The 13,268-nt window shown below is 40.9% G+C and overlaps 1 protein-coding gene across 5 annotated transcripts in view; it reads left to right on the top strand.

Moving 5' to 3' along the window:
- celsr1a (cadherin EGF LAG seven-pass G-type receptor 1a) overlaps positions 1–13,268 on the top strand; it is a 368,062-nt gene that overhangs the window by 268,323 nt on the left and 86,471 nt on the right. For all 5 annotated transcript variants that reach the window (XM_073066355.1, XM_073066354.1, XM_073066352.1 and 2 more), the window contains 2 exons: positions 10,531–10,697; positions 12,516–12,701. In XM_073066355.1, the coding sequence (XP_072922456.1) occupies positions 10,531–10,697; positions 12,516–12,701 (353 nt within the window). The remainder of the gene's footprint in view (positions 1–10,530; positions 10,698–12,515; positions 12,702–13,268) is intronic.

Genomic DNA, 13,268 nt, shown 5'->3' with positions numbered 1-13,268 from the left:
GGACAGAGCATAAATTGGCTTGTTATGCGGATGACATTTTGATCTATCTAGGGCAACCAACATACTCTTTACCTAATTTGATGCAATCCTTTGAACAATATGGTCAATTATCAGGATACAAGATCAACATAGATAAAACCCAATTACTTTAATGTTACTATAGCCCACCAAGAGAAATTGAAAGTCGATACCCCTGGGCATGGCACACAGAGTCTTTCAAATATTTGAGCATCATTATGCCAAAAGATATGGCAAAATTATCAGAATGTAATTATCAGCCTTTATATAAAAAAAATTAAGGAAGATGTGGCAAGATGGAGCCTGATTCCTTTTCTCAGTCTCAGTTCAAGGATTGAGTCTATTAAAATGAATATACTGCCCAGACTGTTATATCTCTTTCAGACCCTACCAATAGAGATTAATCAAAATCAATTCAATGAATGGAACAAGATGCTATCAAAGTATATTTGGCAGGGTAAAAGGCCTAGAATTCATCTCAAAACTTTGCAATTAGCAAAGGAAAAGGGGGGATGGGACTTGCTTTCTCTTAGAGATTATTATTTTGCAGCACAGTTGAGAGCTGTGATATGTTGGTGCAACCCATCATATGACGTTCAATGGAAAAACATTGAGGAGCGGGTACTTCCCATCTCCATACAAGCAATTTTGGCTGATAACAACCTGCAAAGGTACATAAATACTATTGATAACCCATGGGTGAAATTGACTCTCAAAATATGGAAAACCACTATAAAAGAATATAATCTAGAGGGAGATATTGCAATTCTTAAATGGTGTGCATATGACTTTGATTTTACACCAAATAAATTGGATGCTAGATTTAAGGGCTGGACAGCTAAAGGAATAACAGTTCTTTGCAACATAATGAAAGAAGGAACACTGTTTAGTTTTGAAATGCTTAAAGAGAAACACTTATTAGAAAAACAAGATTTTTATCGGTATTTACAGATGCGACAATATGTTAATAAGACGCTTAAAAATGTAACCAAGGCAAATACATGCTTGATAGAGCTCTTTAGAAAAGCATGTAATTCAGATAATGGTAGTAGAATCATTTCAAGCATGTATAAGGGGTTGTCAAATCTTAAAACACATTCAACTTCATACATTAAAACAAAATGGGAGAAGAAAGGAGGGATAATTATATCTGAGGAAGAATGGACAACAATATGGAGATATCAATGGAAGTGTACCAGGTTCACAGAAATGGAGGGAGTTTGGATGGAAAAACTTGATAAGATATTTTATTACAGCCTCTCAGAAATCCCATTATGATAGTAACCTCCCTGTTTGCTGGAGAAATTGTGGAAATCAAAATGCAAATCATTATCATATTTTTTGGGACTGCCCTGTTATCAAAAACTATTGGAGGGGGATACACAATGCCCTACAAGACATCTTTAAATGTGAAATACCCTTGGAGAGTAAGACCATATATTTTGGATATATACCTCAAGAATGGTTGAAAAGAGATAAATATTTAATGAATATACTGTTGGTGGCTGGTAAAAAGACTCTTTACTAGGAAATGGTTATCACAGGAGAGCCCAACTTTAAATACATGGATGGAAATTACAATGGACAGTTACAAAATGGAGAAAATAACAGCATCTGTTAATCATAAGCTGGAACAATTTGATTCATACTGGGAAAAATGGTTTAACTGCATAATGCCTCATAGGCCTGATTTTATTCTCACAAATCAATGAATCTGTTGTAAAAAAAAAAGATCACTCCCTACTTGTACATAGTTCTTTCCTTCTGCTTGTTTTTTCTTTCCACTCTTTTCTATGAGAGTATACCTCAGATAAATACTTTGTGGAGATTTGTGATATATATGATTATATGATGTATATGTACAATGTCTGAAATACATCTTGTGGAAATGTTTGTTTGATGAACTTCAATTAAAAAAAAATGCTTGGCCACCGGGGAGTTCCGTTTTTAGCAAATGGAGTGGAGGTGATCGACAAAGCGGTGCCCCTATTTACGACCAATCTCGCCAATGTAGAGAAAGCTGCATCAGGCGTACTGGACAGGTAGATGACCTCAGCAGATTCACAGGTGAAGTGTTGCCCCACCTGGAAGGACTATTTGGTGCTCTGAATGGAGACGATTGGGAAGGTGTAGCACTTCGGCCACTTTCAGGGATAAGTGCCGGGAAGGAGATTAGTGGGGAGGGACAAATGGACAAGGGAATCACAGAGGCAGCTATCCCTGCGGAAACCCGGGGCGGGGTGAGGTGGAGGAAAGTTAAAGATATGTTTAGTGGTAGGATCCCTTTGGAGATGGCAGAAATTACGAAGGATAATGTGTTGGATGTGGAGGCTGATAGGGAGGTAGTTAAGGACAAGAGGAACTTGATTACTATTAAGGCAGCGGGATGATGGGGTGAGCACGGATATTGGGGAAGTGGTGGAGATGCGGGTGAGGGCAGTATCTATGATAGAGGAAGGGAAACTGTTCTTTGAAGGAGGAGGACATCTCTGATGTCCTGGAAAGGAAAGCCTCATCCTGAGAACAGATGCAGTGGTGGCAAAGGAACTTAGAAAAGGGAATAGCATTATTATGGGAAACAGGATGGGAGAGGTATAGTCAAGATAACTGTGGGAATTGGTAGGTTTGTAAAAGATGTCAGTTGGCAGTTTGTCTCCAGAGATGGAGACAGAGAGACTGAGAAATGGGAGGGAGGTGTCAGAGATGGACCAATTGAATTTAAGGCAGGGTAAAAGTTAGAGGTAAAGTTGATGGAATTGGTGAGTTCAGCGTGGGTGCATGAAGCAGCACAAATACAGTCATCAATGCAGTGGAGGAAGAGTTAAGGAGCGTAACTTTGGAAGGCTTGGAAAATGGACTGTTCTACGTAGCAGTTGAAAAGGCAGGCATAGCTGGGGCCCACGTGGATGCCCATGGCTACCCCTGGAGTCTGGCGCAAGTGGGAGGAGCCAAAGGAGAAACTGTTGAGGGTGAGGACCAGTTCGGCCTGATGGAGGAGGGTGATGGTGGAGAGGAACTGGGTAATGTTATTGAGAAATAGATATCTAGTCTGACACTGATCTGGTGACTACACAGAGGTGAAATGGCTGTGCTGTACTGATCCTTTGACTGTTTATGGCTCTAATAAGTTGACCTATTCAGTGACTCTTGCTCCAAATGAACTACCCAAACCATATATTGCTTGTGACTTTATATGCAGTAACATTTGTAAATTGATCAGTCAGAACACTGATCCACTTTGGAGGAGCACAGTGACATAGCAAGCAGAGGTGCTGGTTCACAACCGTGATCACTCAAGTTTAATCCTCACCACCAGTGCTGTTAGTGTGGAGTTTGCATGATCATGGTTTGGGTTTCCAATGTGTGCTCCAGTTTTTTCCCACACCCCAAAGAACTGCTGGTTGGTTAAGTTAATTGACAGCTGTAAATTGCCCCAAGTTGTAGATGAGTAGTAGAGTCTAGGGGGAATTATCGGGGACGTGGAGAGAATTAACTGTCAAGTGTAAATGATTGTTGATGTGAAGCTAGTGGACGAAAAAGCTTTTTTCTGAGCTCTTCAATCCTGTGGAGCTAAACCAAATATGGTTAACAGAGTTTTGTAAAAGTATCCGGCCCCCAACCTTTAGTTCACCTAAATGAGGAATTTAACGGAGAATTTCTATTTGCAAATCTCAGGCTTTTTTCTCCCCCCCCAAAGTGGAACCCAAAAACAGGGGAAATCATAAAGCATGAAAAATCAAAAATGGAAAAACTGAAGTGTCAGCACTTCAAATGTATTCATCCCCTTTTTCTCAGTACTTGGTTGACCCAGCACACACAGCTATTATAGTCTGTACTCTAAGTCTCCATTAGCCTTGCACAATGTGATGGAGCAAGATTTGCCCATTCCTCCTTGAAATTTGCTCAAGCTGTGCCAGGTTAGTTGGGGAGCGGTGGTAATCAGCAATCATGAGATGTCAGATTGGGTTAACATCAGAACTTTGACTGGCCACTCTAGGACATCAATTTTCTTCATTTGAAGCCACTCCATGCTTGCTGTGGCCATGTTCTTTGTGTCATTGTCCTGCTGAAAGATCAACTTCCTCCCTTTTTTAAGCTTTCTGGCAGAGGCTAGCAGGTTTTTATCCAGGTTCTCTCTGTATTTAGCCGCATTCATCTTCCCATCAGTCCTTACCAGACTCCCAGTCCTGTTGCTGAATAGCATCCCCACAGCATGATGCCATCTCCACCATACCTTACAGTAGTGATGGTGTGCCCTGGCTGATGCTCAGTATTCGATCTGCACCACATGTAGCACTTAGTGCTGAGGTCATCCAACCACAGGACTTCCTTTACAAAATCCTCCAAGGGTCACTTTGCAAAGTCTTTGCGGGCAAGCATATACTTTTTTTTAGCCAGGGCTTCTTCCTCTTCCATAAATATGCTTTTTATGCAAGGCCTTAGAGATTGTGGAGCCATAAGCTTCATCTCCAGTTGCAGCCACTGACTTCTTCAGCTCCCTCAGTTCATATCACAGTTGCCTCTGTTACAAGTGCTACTCTTCTCTGGCAACTAAGTTTAGTGGGGCAACCTGACATAGGCAGTGTGGCTGTGGTTGCATATATTTTCCACTTTTCCACAATGGACTGCATTGAGCTCTGGGTTATGTTGAGATGGTCTTGTACGTTTCCCCAGATTTATGCTTCTCTGACTTGTCTTGAATGCTCTTTCGTCTTCATTTTGGTTTGGTCTGTTGAGAATCTACCATCCTGTTGGACTTAATAGAGAGAGGGGGTGTTCATTCAGGTGATCCTCCAATTTTCTACATCAACAGATTGGGTGAGTTGGTCAGGTATTGCACCTGTGGAAAGTTAGCATAATAACTACAAAGGGGATGAATGCTTTTATCAGCCTCCCAATTTTGGTTTTTAATTTTTATTAAATTGTTGACATGTTTTGGAATTTTTTCTTTTGATTTGACATGATGTGCAATGTTTTACAGGTTAACTCAAAAAAATCGTACTTCAATGTATTTTATAAATGAGACAGTAAAATGTGAAAATAGTTGTGGCGGCTGAATATCCTTTCAAGGCACTATAGCTCCACAAAGATTCTTGTGTGTAGATTACGTGTACGATTACAAGTGTTGTTGTTTTACACGGAGTCCTGAAATGTACCCTCCAAGACAAACAGGATCAGATTGTTTTAGCTGCTTGCATGAGGTTAACTTACAAACTTGGAACACTGAAATTTAAAGCCTTTGTAAAAGATATAGACATTTAAAGCAATTCCAAAAATAATATCCTTTTGTCAGAATATTTAATCAATTTCTGTGTAAAATGTCTTTAAACACTGCTGGGTTGATCTTGTCAAACAGTCAATACAGCTGCTGTTGAATATTCAATTAGTGGGAATGCCAGCTCTAATTTTAGCAGTTTGGTCATAAACCTCTGTGTGTTATGTTGTCATGATATGGATGTTCCACAGCTAGTGCTTGTCTTCAATTTGAAGTTGATAAGATATGACAGCATGGAAGTTATACCCCTTTGCACCTGTCTTTTTTTTTATACACAAATCACAAAGGATCTTAAAGGATGGAAAACTGCCAGTGGTTATACCTCTGTCTAAAAAAAGAGTCAGGATAGAACCGGTAACCACAGACCAGTCACTTGAACCGCAAAGTACATTAAGTTTTAAAAACAGCAATTTGCAACTAAGTTAGCAGCCACTGGACAAATATGGGATGATTGGAGAAAGCCTCACCAGTTTTTAAAGGCAAATTATTTTTACGGACTTGACAGAATTTTTTGATGAAGTAAATAAGAGATGGCAAATGAGGGAAATACTTTTGATATCACACAAAAAGACATCTAATAAATTGCCACATGTAATAATTCATACTAATAAAAGCGGTAAGTTGGAATAAGAAGGATATATAAAAATATTTTAAATTAGTGCAAAAAGAGAGGGAAAATACTGTGGAACTGTTCATGAAAGCTTATGGAGGAGGGGAAGAAGCTATCTCTGAAACGTTGATTGTGAGTTTTCAGGCTCCTGTACCTCCTCCCTGATGGTAGCAATGAGAAGAGGGCATGTCCTGGGTGATGGGGGTTCTTAATGATGGATGGCACCTTTTTGAAGCATCGCCTTTTGAAGGCACCCTGGATTCTGGGGAGGTTAGTGCCCATGATGGAGTTGGCTGAGTTTACAACTTTCTGCAGCTTTTTCTGATCCTGTGAAGTGACCCCTCCATACCAGATAGTGATGCAGCTAGTTAGAACGCTCTCCACAGTACATCTGTAGAAATTTGGGAGTGTCTGTGGTGACATACCAAATATAGCCCCTGTTGTGCCTGCTTTGTAATTAGATCAGTATGTTGGGTCCAAGTTAGATCCTTAAAGATGTTGACACCCCAGCACTTGAAAGTGCTCCCCTGAACTTGAAATGGTAGAAGGGGGACCAGTTGGGAGTATTTAAACACATAGAGTTCAGACAGAGAAGATGGATAGATGGAAACGGTGCTTATTGTCAGATACCAAGAAATATTGGACATGGAATAATTCAAAATAAGGCTGGATGAAAGAATTTGCAGAACGGTGGGAAGGAAGCATGGAATGAGACCCGCTCAATTTATGTAGAGCCCTTTCAGATATAGTGGGGCTGATAGCCTCCTCTTTTAGTGTAACTTTCTATGTTTTTCTGTTGAAATCCCAACCACTTGATTTACCTTTGTGTAACTGGTGTTTTTAACTCAGCAATGTTCATGCAGGTAATTCAGTAGCAAGGATGACACTCACCTCTGCCTTACTGATAAAATTAGATCAGCAGTTGCGCAGCCTACCGTATTAATTTTTAACTCTCAGCATTGGCAAGGAGATGTGAATTAAATAATCCTTGGTTGCTTTTGTCTGCTTGCCTGAGTTGCTAAAGCCCTGTATATTTCACATATTGATGTTGAATTTTCACAGTAAGTGCAGTAGAGATTTCTGCAGAGTGATGGGCCTGTTCCATGTTTCCAAAGCTGAAAAGTCTTGATCCTCTTTGTCCCCTTCCGATAACATCACATTCTTTCAATGCCTGAATATCATGGAATAACTGGAAATGCTTTCCACCATACCTTTTGAATTTCACATTTCAGTACAGGCAGTCCCCGAGTTATGAATGTCCAACTTACAGACAACTTGTACTTACAAACCAAGGAAGGAGAATGCTGTACACCATTTTAAGTCGGAACGCGACGCCATCTGCCATTTTAAGTCGTTGCCGTCGTCACTGTGTTGAGCGTTTAACTTTGTATTTGGCTTAAATTTTTCTTAGTAAGATTCACCCTGACCCCCCCCCCCCCCATTCCAGTCGGCTGGTGGCGCAGTCAGATCAGCGCCGGGCTAGAGAACGGAAGTTCCCAAGTTCAATTTAGTGACAGACTGCTCCCGTGCCGGGTTGATGTCGATCCAGTGAGTCCGTACCATCCGTGCCGGGTTGATGTCGAGCTCGCAACTTGACCTCGTAATAAAAACACTCACACCTCCAGTTTAAATTCCCACGTGAAATATTGTGGAGGATCAAATACCCAAACCCAGCACAGCCCCCACTTATCCCATTTAACCTGTCTCAGTGCGGTGCAGTTTAGCACCCAGGGAATTCAATGCTGTGCTCCTCGGGAGCCGGCGCAGGTCGGGACCCGCCGTCCGCAATGTTTCTGTTCCATTGACAGGAAGCAATCGCGATTGAAAATAGTGGAAATAATAAAGCGTTTGGAAAGAGGTGAAACGCCATCGGTCACTGGAAAAGCATTAGGCTACAGTCAGTCAACGATCGGAACAATTTTAAAGGATAATGGATAAAGTGAGAATAATGGAGCATGTGAAAGGCCCTGCCCCGATGAAAGCTACAATTATTACTAAGCGACGCAGTGGTTTAATTATTGGAATACATACATTTCTTAAGTGTTTTATATGCATAGAAAGGTAAAATATATACTATATACTAAGACAAACGTTTGACTGACGCTAAATAATACCGGATGTAATTGTTCCGACTTACATACAAATCCGACTTAAAGACGGACTCAGGAACGGAACTCGTAGGTAACCCGGGGGCTGCCTGTAATCATATTTTCTCTAGGTTTTTAATAGTAGTGCTTTGCTTTCATGACATTTCTTGGTTTGGTTGATGCCTTGTGGTCACAAAACTGTGTAGAAACTGATCAAACTGAGACCAATAGTCATTGCAAGGGGCTGTAAGAGATCCTAGAGACTTGGGCCTGGAAAGCCATTGCTGAGGAGGAGTGAAGAAAGCATCATCTAGAGCCAGATATTGAAGCTTTGGGATTTCTGGACAGTGGATTATTGAAATTTAACTGTATAAGAGAAATAGGATCAATGGCCAGGCACATAACAGGTGTGGAAAGGACTGTGATACTGAAACACGGATGAAATCTGACGAGTTAACTTTAGAATCAAATTGTCTCAAGGCATCATCTTTGTCGCCATGGTTTCCATTATCGGCATAGCACCGTTAGCAACAGTGTACGCAGTTCTTCAGTCAAACGTAAGGTGATTCTTGATTTTAATCTCCAGGTTAGGAGAGGAATGTTGACTCCACAATGCTGCTGTTATTTCCCAGCAAAGTCTAAGTTTCTGATCCTTAAGGGCTGTAAGCGGTGTACAGATCTCATGTCTTAGTTAAGTGCACTAACTTGCATTGTCCTCTGTAAAACAAAAAATGTCTTTGTAACTAATCCCTTTAACACTTTTACCATGATGACAAAAAAAACATTTAAACCTCAAAGGTCTCAGTCTGAATAAGATTAACAAGATAATTTGTCCAACATATGATGCACGTACCATTCTCTAATTTTGTTAAAAGTGGCCATCACTGCCACCCCGCTGCAGATTACTCAGAGACCAATTGTATTAAAGTAAATCAACTGAGGGCATTATGCAGTGCTAATAAATCTGTTTCCTTTATAACTAGAATATTACTTCAGGTGCCTGAATTATACGAGTGACAGGATCTTCTGCTCTGACCCCTCCGCTCTCCTCTCCTATCTGATTCCTTCCTCTGCAGCCCTTTTCCTTTCCCACCCAACTGGCTTCACCTATCACCATCTAGCTATCTTCCTTCCTTTCCCCCCACCTTTTTATTCTGGCGTCTTTCCCTTTTCCATTCCGGTCCTGAGAAAGGGTCTCAGCCTGAGACGTCACCAGTTTGTTCATTTCCATAGATGCTGCCTGATATGATGAGTTCCTCCAGCATTTTCTGTGTGTTGCTTTCGTTTTCCAGCATCTGCAGAATCTTGCCTTTATGATTTGCTGATTATAATCTGTGTGCTTGCATCAATATTCATGATTATACAGCATTTCTGTTGTGGAAGGGGGAATTTTCCCCTTGTCACTGCAGCTGGCCCTGCCTTGCACAGGTTCTACGAATACCAGCACTGTGTCACATAAGTCAGTGCAATTTTTAACCACTGGAATGCAGTCAATGTGAGTGTCAGCACCAAAGATTACGCTACAAGGAGATTGCATAGCCTGGCTTTGCATTTCTTTCGGTGTGGAAGATTAAGGAGTAAGCCCCTTGAGGTGTTTAAGATGATTGATGATTTGACAGAATGGATTGAAAGAATGTGTATCCTCCGATGAATCATGCGGAGCATAGAGGCCTCACTTTAAGATTAGAGCCAGGCCGTCTGGGGTGACGTCTGGAAGTGCTGTTTCACATAAAACATGGTGGAAATCTGAGCAAAGATGTCCATGAAAAGCTGAGGTTAGATCCACTGGAACTTGTGCAATTGAGTTGTATTTCTAGTACAGGGTCATGGAACTGGGGTCAGTAGTTGGATTTGTAGCGTTGTAACAGTGGAACAGCGAGTTGCTGGTCTCCACTCTCATCAATGCCGGAGGAACCTCTCTCTGGCTAGACAGAGCGAGCCTGACTGAGATACCAAAGTGCTGGGTTATGGACTGTAGTTTTGATGGTCTCTGGATCAAGCTCTCTGGGGATTTTTGCCATTGCTTACATGATGGGAGGGTAGTGTAGGGGAGGGTTAGTGGTTTGTGCTTCCACTGGCGGGGGTGGAAGGGGGAGTAGAGATGTTTTTGCTGCTGCTTGTTCGGGGGGGGGGGGGACAGGGGCTTCAGGCTTTCAATGTTCTATCGTTCATTTAATGGGGTCTCTTGTCTCACGGATACCTGTGAAGAATACAAATTTCAGATTGTATATTGTATACATTCGCTGATATTAAATGAACCAAAATGAAATGTGTATCAAGAATAACTGAATTGAATGATTGCAAATGTTTAATAGGCTGAACATACCCACATTCCTAATACATGTGCTTTATCTTCATGCAGTTTATCTTAACTTTGTATCAAGTTTTCTTTCTTAACAGGTTTCTTTTTTGCTTCTGTTTACTGTTGACATTAGGATAAAAGTAATTGGATAGAAGTTCCATATTGGAAAATTGTGCATCTTTCTTCTGAAATTAGATCATTTTGCACTAATGAAGATACTCTTATCTCCTCTCTGCAGTGATGCCTAACCCCCAGAGGTTCAAGGGCAGCAGTATGATCTCTTTTGATGACCTTGATATTACTATATCTGTGCCCTGGTATATTGGCCTAATGTTCCGTACAAGAAAAGCCAATGGATTCCTTGTTCGAGCAAATGCCGGAACTTCCTCCAAAATTAACATTCAGGTGAGCAGTTGTCCAAAAACTTTGCATGGAGACACGAGAGACTGCAGAAGTTAGAATCTGGAACAGCAATCTGCTAGAGGAGATCAGTGGGTCGGGCAGCATCTGTGGGAGGAAAGGAATTGTGGACATTTCAGGTCAGGACTGGTGCAGGGTTTCAACCCAAAATGTTGACAGTTCCTTCCACAGGTGTTGTTCAACCTGCTGAGCTCCTCCAGCAAATTGTTAGCTGCTCCTGAAGTATTGCATATTATCTAGATAGATAGATAGATAGATACTTTATTCATCCCCATGGGGAAATTCAACTTTTTTTTTCCAATGTCCCATACACTTGTTGTAGCAAAACTAGTTACATACAATACTTAACTCAGTAAAAAATATGATATGCATCTAAATCACTATCTCAAAAAGCATTAATAATAGCTTTTAAAAAGTTCTTAAGTCCTGGCGGTTGAATTGTAAAGCCTAATGGCATTGGGGAGTATTGACCTCTTCATCTTGTCTGAGGAGCATTGCATCGATAGTAACCTGTCGCTGAAACTGCTTCTCTGTCTCTGGATGGTGCTATGTAGAGGATGTTCAGAGTTTTCCATAATTGACCGTAGCCTACTCAGCGCCCTTCGCTCAGCTACCGATGTTAAACTCTCCAGTACTTTGCCCACGACAGAGCCCGCCTTCCTTACCAGCTTATTAAGACGTGAGGCGTCCCTCTTCTTAATGCTTCCTCCCCAACACGCCACCACAAAGAAGAGGGCGCTCTCCACAACTGACCTATAGAACATCTTCAGCATCTCACTACAGACATTGAATGACGCCAACCTTCTAAGGAAGTACAGTGGACTCTAATATTGCTGCCTCTGCTGAACTAGAACTGAAGTTGGGTTTAGTAGCCATAGTTCCCTCAATGAGCAATGCACGCACATATCTTTTGCTGCTAGCACCCAAAGGAATCTAAACTGCGCACAAAAGATTGCCACCCTCTACCTTATTGTTTTGTGAAGTATATTTCATGATCGTACACAATCACATTTCCTGACGTGGACAGTGTTGACATGGAGTTTGCGAAGATTCGTCTGCAGATTTTAGAACTGGCTTATTTGTACTGTTTTTATTGAAGAAATTATTCAGTGCACACATGTTGTTGTCACTGGGTAAAAAATTGCATAGCACAGGAGGTTTGCGCACACTGGTCATTACAAATTAGAGGAAACATTGGTAGCAGCAACCATTCTTTGAGCTATTGCAGCAAAATTTATCACAGTTATCACCATTTCCATAGCTTTAAGGACTGCTATCTTGTCTGCAATGTTAAAGGACACTGATTTCTTCAGGATTATAATTTGAAATGGGAACAGTGATTGTGTTTATCCAGGCTTGCTTGTTTTCTAATCAAACAAGGTTAATGCTTATATTCAATTTAATGAAATATATTGTTTTAAAAAAAACTCTCTCATTTGCTGTGGGAGCAGGTTCTTGGTTTCATTCTGGCAAAATCGTGACTAGAATTAATCTAATTTAGTTACCTTCAACTGTCACTCCACCTGCAGGGACATCAGTAATCTCTGGAAAATTAAAACATTTCTTTTTGCTGACCTCACACTAATACTGAGCAGCTGTAAAATTATTCAAGGATATCCTTGGTATTTTTCAAGAGCTGTAGGGTTTCTGTGTTTCTATTTACAGTGAGCATTGACAAGTATAAGCTGGCCTCATGCCTAAATAGTGAAGAGATTTCTCTCAAATTTGAAGTAATGTGTGTCTTTCTTTTACTGTGTACAGTCAGAATTAGCCCTAGTGCTCTTGCTTTTCCATCCATGGCAGATAGCAGACAACATCCTGCAATTTGAAGTGCACAACAGACTCGGATTGAAAGCCAAACTGAGAATGACTCGGACACGGGTCAGCGATGGAGAGTGGCACCATTTACTGATTGAAATAAAAAGCATGAAGGATGGCAAGGACATCAAATACATGGCCGTCTTGTCTTTGGATTATGGAATGTACCAGGTAACTCACTGCAGGGAAATTCCTGCAATTTCACTAGCCTCCAGAGAGCATTGTAAATGTTTAACCACATAATTACTTCAAAAATTCAAATGCTCTAACATTTTCTGTCATTCATTCTTTGGGTATTTTTTCTGTTTCATGGATGCCTGTGAAGAATAAGAATTTCGTGTTGTAAACTGTATACATTCTCTGATATTAAATTGAACCATTTGAAAATTGGAAAAGTATCTAAATACTTGAGCATCTGAAAATATTACTTGAGCACCTGTCCCTGAACACTTAAATTCATTGGATTTCCCCTGGGCTCCCTTTGGATAGTGGTATGTGCTGTTCTAAATGTAAGTTGCTATAAAATCTAAACACCACCACTTCAAAATGGTTTAGCATCAGTGTCTTTTCTTTTGGGCGGAAACCACTTTTCCATTGCTATCAGATGTATCCAATGGGTCATTCTTCTTTTTATTGAGATACAGCGCGGAATTTGCCCTTCGAGGCGTGCCACCCAGCGATCCCCCAATTTAACCCTGGCCTAATCACGGGACGATTTACATTGACCAATTAACCTGC

The sequence above is a fragment of the Hemitrygon akajei genome, chromosome 14 (assembly GCF_048418815.1).
Source record: "Hemitrygon akajei chromosome 14, sHemAka1.3, whole genome shotgun sequence".
Classification (NCBI taxonomy): Eukaryota; Metazoa; Chordata; class Chondrichthyes; order Myliobatiformes; family Dasyatidae; genus Hemitrygon; species Hemitrygon akajei.
This window is presented reverse-complemented; position numbering and strand designations above follow the sequence as displayed.